This window comes from Centruroides sculpturatus, unplaced genomic scaffold (genome assembly GCF_000671375.1).
Source record: "Centruroides sculpturatus isolate CEXI.00-Female unplaced genomic scaffold, Cexi_2.0 scaffold323, whole genome shotgun sequence".
NCBI classification, from domain to species: Eukaryota; Metazoa; Arthropoda; class Arachnida; order Scorpiones; family Buthidae; genus Centruroides; species Centruroides sculpturatus.
Window position 1 is genome coordinate 464,695 of NW_019384566.1, and position 6,864 is coordinate 471,558.

The 6,864-nt window shown below is 26.1% G+C and overlaps 1 protein-coding gene across 1 annotated transcript; it reads right to left on the reverse strand.

Moving 5' to 3' along the window:
• Nucleotides 1-412: 412 nt before the first annotated feature.
• Nucleotides 413-5,603, reverse strand: LOC111624067. Its single transcript, XM_023366849.1, has 4 exons — nt 5,596-5,603; nt 4,047-4,086; nt 2,369-2,587; nt 413-505 (listed from the first exon to the last, which is right to left on the reverse strand). Exons 1-4 carry the CDS (start codon nt 5,601-5,603, stop codon nt 413-415), a joined length of 360 nt encoding a protein of 119 aa, XP_023222617.1.
• Between the last annotated feature and the right edge of the window lie 1,261 nt (nt 5,604-6,864).

Sequence of the window (6,864 nt, forward strand, 5' to 3'; positions counted from 1 at the left end):
CTTTTGTTAAATTTGTATTGTGCTTTAATCAAAGTGCAATCCAATATTATGAATTGAATTGTAGTGTATAAATTTTGAGACAATAAAAAAATGATTATTTTCCACATTTCTTTTTGCAGTAAAAATCTGCCAAAATAATATAGTAATGTAATAATAACAATGTAAAAACTTGAGGTCTTTTGGCACTGAATTATCCTCAAACTTAAGCATTTGGAGCTGTCCATTATGTGTGGTGTGAGGGTTGCTCGTCAAAAGTACTGCCATTGTACTGTACATGGAGGAAAGGGATCAAAAGTGACTCAAAAATTGTACACTTAATTAATGGACAATCCTTTTACTTTAAGTTTCTTTTCCCCATTCCTCAATCTATTAATGGACAATCCTTTTACTTTAAGTTTCTTTTCCCCATTCCTCAATCTCTTGTTTTATNAAACTTCTTAAAACTTACAGGATTTGGAGTTGAAGCCATGTCAGAAACTAAATCCGAAATGACGTAATTAATGGACTGGAAACAAATTTCTAGTTAGTTAATTAATTAATCAAGTAAATTAATTGGGAGTTGAATTTGAATCTATTCTACTTCTATCCTTTTACTTTAAAAATTATTATTTAAATTCATAATTAATGAGATAGCAATATTGCTTAACTCTAGTTCAAATTTTATAGTAAAATTAATAAATTTATAGCTTTAAAATAACTCAAAATAAGTTAGTGATACTGTATTTGAATAAGCAAAACATTTTTTGAAATATAGTTTTAATACTATTATTTTTATTATAATTGTATGATTATCTTTATTTGCTATAATTAATTTAAACAAGTAAAATGGCAAAGCCATTTTTGGGACAAGACTATGTCTCAGAGAGTACAAGCAACGCATGTGCAAATCTTGCATTTCTGCCTGTTTGTATGAACAGTCTCAGCATTTCGTATTTTCTTTTGATCTGGTTCTCAATCCCGACTACCTACAAGTCTGGTTTATTTTATGTGTGCATGATTTGGGCACCAAATATTCTGTGCCAAATTGCAAACTCCTGACATGTACTCCTTCATACCTCTAAGGTGTGCAGCCATTGACAACAGCATGATTTTAGAAACGAGACATAGTCTCGTCTCTAAAATCAATAAGTTGTTGATGAGATATAGTCTCGTCAATAACTTATATTCTAAAATTTAAATTGTTTAAAAATTTTAATTATTGAAATCCAGCAATGAGTTCATTAGAAGTGTATAGGAATAAGAATTGATCTTCTCAATGGCAAATTGATCCAATCATCTCTCTTGATATGTTCTTTTATGTATCATTTAACACTCAAATGCACTTATGGTAAGGATTTTGTACCATGCAGACTATTATAAATGTAATGATGGTAATTATGTAAGTTGAATAAAAAACAATGAAGAAATAGTTTCAGAATGCAAGCATAAGTAACTTTTATTTTAATATATTGTTTCTTTTATATTTACATAATTATGCAACTTGATTGCTTAAAATTATGTTATTAAATATATTTTGTTGGTTTTTATTCTTCATATATTATTATTAAAAATTTAAATATACTTTTAAAAAATTTATCATGTTTATTCTTTTGAGAATTATAATTATAACTTCACGCAATCTTATTTATAAACAATAATTTTGGTTAAATATTAAATATTTAGGATCATCTTTCATAGTTATAGCAATATAAAAAAAAATTACATTTTCTAAAGTAATATATCAAAAAATAGTAAAAAAAAACAATCAAAATATTATAACAAATATTAAGTAACCAGTATAGTGTACAATATTCAATTACATTTATCCATTCTGAATGATTATATTTCCAGAATATAAAGTGTAAACTAATTAAATCCAAAGTGCAAATGAATTTAAATTATACAAGGACTAAAATATACTTGTTAGTTTTGGAGTTTAAAGAGCTTGAAAATTTGCATTCTAGCACCTTTGAGTAAATTGTGCTTGTCTTTGGGAATATTATAATAGAAAAAAACATGTCTGTTTACACAAGAAAATAATTTAAAAATACAAAAACTATTCCAAGCCTAGCCAACCATATTGTATCATTCCGAAAAATAAGTATTGCTAGCTTGAAAGTTCTAGAACACAGATATTAAATATTTTTTAAAGTAGTTATACTTTAACTTAATATGTCAGATATTAATATAATACAGAGGGATAATATGTTTAAGAAAATAAAAAACAAAACAGAATAACTGAATTTTATTGAAATGTTTCTGTAAATTAGATATCATACAATTATATAAAATTATATAATAAACTTTCAAATAATCTAACAAAAAAATTGTTGTCATTAACAAATTAGTAATTAATTTAATTTAAAATGATAATAATAGTAAAGTTTACCTTCTTAATTAAAAAACACACAATATATTTCAGTAACATATCTTCAACGTTTATATCTACAATTTGCAGATAACAATAGACTAATTCACCCAATTTAGTGATTTGTTCATCTTCATAATTATCTTGAGAAGTTAAATACTGTGATATTTGAGATTTTGTTTCCTCAACATCTACATATTCTCTTTCTTCTTTATCGTGTTTTCCCAGAGTTGAAAGTTTCTGTAAAAAAATTGATATTTAATTTTTTTTATAATAAATGAATTTAAAATTAATTAGATTAAAACACTCCATAAATTTTTGCAATAAAAAACATTTTGTTTTGGTTTTATGACTCCAATTTTCCAAAATAAGCCTTCTTTTCACTTTTTTTGATTATTTGCTTTTTCATACTAATAAAATAATAAAGTCATCTTCCATAGAAATACCTATTTTATGAATGTTGCCATCTTCCAGAGAAATGTCTGATGAAATATATCGCTGGAAGCTAATGATGTTTATTGAATTCCTTTTTTAGTTTATTTTATTATTATTATTTTTTTTAATAATGCAAATAATTTAATTAAAGAAAGAGATAACTACTGTTTATCAACGTTAAACAGTTTTTGTTATAATATCATTGCAAGCATTTTACCAATATCATCTTCAGGTGAAGAAAAGCATGGTACTTTGGAACGTTAGGATAAATTGTGCCAAAATTTTCAAAAAATGTGGCTTATTCTTCCAATTAAATCTCGAATAAATTTATGCAGACTCCTCTGCAACAACCGAGATGTATTATCCAACACTAGAAAAATCAGGAATTTATTTAGTTCCATTACAACAGCTGGATAGCAATGCAAGAATTTCTTACATCATGACAAGAAAATTACAAATCCATCTTACTGAACAGCAGAACGATATCCATAACTTTCTAGGAGCACTAAAGAACTTTCTAGGAGTATGATGGAAGAAATTGTGTGCCTATATGAAATGAGACTTCACTTCTACTAATATAATGTGTTGACAAAAAGTTACTTTTATTTGGGAGGCATTATTTATTGGAAGATTGGAACCTTGTAATAAATCTAGGCTAGATCTCCCAAGAATTTGGGTAATCAGTTTTTAAAAGTTTGGATTTTTAATATTTATGTCACCATAGTATTACCTACTGGTTGTAATTCTAAATTTACTAATGGCAAGTAAATGTTTATCTTGTTATATTATCTAATTTTATTGTTATTTTGTACTAATATCTTTCTATGTGCATGCCATTTTTGTGCCTAAGTAGGTTTAAATTTAACTTTGAAAATTTATATTCCATTTTTTTGAATATTTAATATTGTGTTTCTTGAAAATTGATCCTAATGTTCCAAAGTCATGTTCTTTTCTTCACTTGAAGACAACATTGATAAAATGTTGAAAGTGCTTGTGATGATGTTATAATAAATACTGTTTAACACTGATAGACAGTAGTTATTTTTTTCTTTAATTGGATAATATTTTGGTGTGGTAAACACCAAAATATTATTATTTTTATGTAAATAATTTATAACTTTGGAACATTTCAAAAACATTTAAGTTAGTCAAAAGTTGTAAATTACAAATAAAATACAAAATTTCATTTCAAGTTTCAAGACATTTTAACATGTCAAAAAGAAAGAGGATAATTACAAAGTTTATTATAATTTAATTAACTCACTATTTTACTTTTTGACTGTTTAATTGGAACANTCGTCCTCCTTCAATTTTTATGAATTTCAGTCTTAAAATCAGCATTTTTGAAACAAACAATAATTAAAAATTCTAATAAAAATGTCTTACTGAAGATCAATAGAAGATGATACATCAAAATTTGGTTATTATATAAATATACTATAAAAGTATGTTAAAAGGAACTGCAAAAATTATTTATTTAGAAATTACAGTATAAATTCAAAGAAATAGGTAAAGAGAAATTGCAGAAAAATTGTATTATTTGGTCAAATTAAACAAATTCTGTTAGCATTCTGAGCTCTAATAAACATTCTTTGTTGTACTTTGTAATGTGACAAAATGTAAGACATTTCATCTATTCAAAATGAACAAAAGTTTGAAAGTTTTGACTCTCTTTAGAATGAAATTAATGCAGAAATTTAAAATGAAAAAGAGAAGTCTAATTGTACAAGAACTTGTTTATTCTAATTTTAATTTTCACAAAAATACATTAAACAATATAATATTTCTTTGAAATTTTAAGTAAAAAAAACAATTTTTCAGATCTATTTTGAAGGATATTTAAGTTATATTTTTTATATGCATTAACAGTAATGATTATAATAGAGAGATAGTCCATAATAATTAATAAAAGAATGTAATATTTACAGTTTATAGTTGAAGTTAGGATGACGAGTATTCAAAAATGAAATTTCAGCCTGAATGTGGTCCAATATATGTTGCTGTAAAAACAATCAGAAATTTAAAATAAAGTTATTCTTAAAGTAATACTTTTCAGATAGCAAAAGATAAAAATTAAAGCCAACATTTATATCATAAAAATAACAATTTCAAATAAAATAACTTAATATCCAAAAATTATATTAAAGTACGAAAAATAAATGTATGTGGTAAATAAGAAGAAATAATTTGATTATGGGACTTATCAGATATAAATCAATTTAGTTTCATATATATTCTAATTCTGAAGCAACTTTTAATAAAACATTTTACAAGGAAAAATATTTTCAGTTCCTATTTCTGATTAACATAATTTATCATAAAAAAATGTTTATTTATTTATTCTAGAATATATTTTAAAACAAGTATTCTGGCTTTTCTAAAAAAATTTTCAAATATAAACCATAAACCACTATAATACCAACAGTTATATTAAAGCCAAACAATTGCCAAATTAGATTAAGCTATATTACTGCTACTATTAATAATTGAATGATAAGTAATTTGGCCTAGAGATAGGCATTAAGTGCCACCTCTTACTAAATTTATTATTTAAAATTAAATTAAGTTTTATTAATTAATCTAGAAGATTCTGGATGAAAAAAATCAGTCCAGAGCAGGACTCTAAACCACAACTCCCACTTGCATGCAGCTGCATTATGCTACCCAGACCTCCATCTAATTTTCACTTCCAAAACTATTAATTTAGATATAACCATACTGGTTACTAATAGCAGTGAATGGGGATAACTCAGGGTAATAGGTGCCCTTGATCTATAACTCCCACTACAGCACTCAGCAAGCTACTCCTTTACCCTGGCATGGTGTATATAAATACAAAAATACAAACAACTTTAAACCTTATAAGTTATATTAAAGCCAAACGATTTGTATATATTACTAGAATACTTGTTCCAATCTGCAATGGTAGAATCTGACAATGAGAGATAGTATCCCAAAAAACATTTAATTCTAAAATAGAAAAACAATTTGTTAGACTCCTGAAGCTGTTTTAGCATTAATGTACAGTATTTCTGATTATAACATGGAATCCTCATAAGGAATAGTCTGGATTTAGTAGTCAATCATTATAATGAATAGTTCCTACCTTCATAATGGCAAATACCTTATAATATGTATGGTACATCTGGTTTACAATACATATGAAATTTAGAACAAAATGGTATTTGAGTATATATTTATGTAGGGAGAAGAAGGATTAGAATTCATTTCTTCTTTGATATAGAGTAATTGTGGGATAGACGGCCATTAAGAAGAGATTGTTTGTGCTGGGATTGCACTGTGATTTTGAAATAAACACTGAAAGTCTGAATACACTAGTCAGTAAAAGTGGTATAACTGTAATGAAAGTTGTATATTGAGACTTGTTCCAAGAAATTCTTCTTGATAAGAATAAGATAAATATTTTGATTTGTTTATAATTATTCTGGGATAGACAGCTATAGTTTTTTAAAGTGTAAAATAAATGGTGTTTGTCAAATCTGAAAACAGTTTTACATAACTCATTTGACTGTCCTTTTGGATGTGATCTAGAACAACACTCAAGATGCAATATATTCATAAATATCTTTCTCACTGACATCCATGCTGCTTCGGTTAGATGGCCAATGCAATGATTTTCTATTAGTGCTTTTTCATTGCCACCTGTGCATCTTTTCTGCTCACAAATGTGTGCAAAGAAAACTTTAATAATCCAAATACTGTTGAGATCAAAAATGAATGTTTTCAGATTTTACAAACACCATTTATTTACACTTTAAAAAACTGTGACAATCTATCCCAGAGTTAATATACAGTATATATATATACACTGACATTTTCGGACATAACCTGGAGCCTCGTCTTCTCAGCGGCCTCATCATTGTTCACTACTATTTTTCTTCTATATCTTTAGCTGTATAATGTCTTGAGGCCTCCGGCCCAATTTCTTTAAAAACTGATTAATATTGCCTGGTTGCATGACAGCTAGCACTTATAGGTAAGTGTAAACTGTTATGGATTATTGAAGCATAGAATTCTTTAGCTACGAAATTTTTTGAAAAACAATTTTTATTTATTAAAAT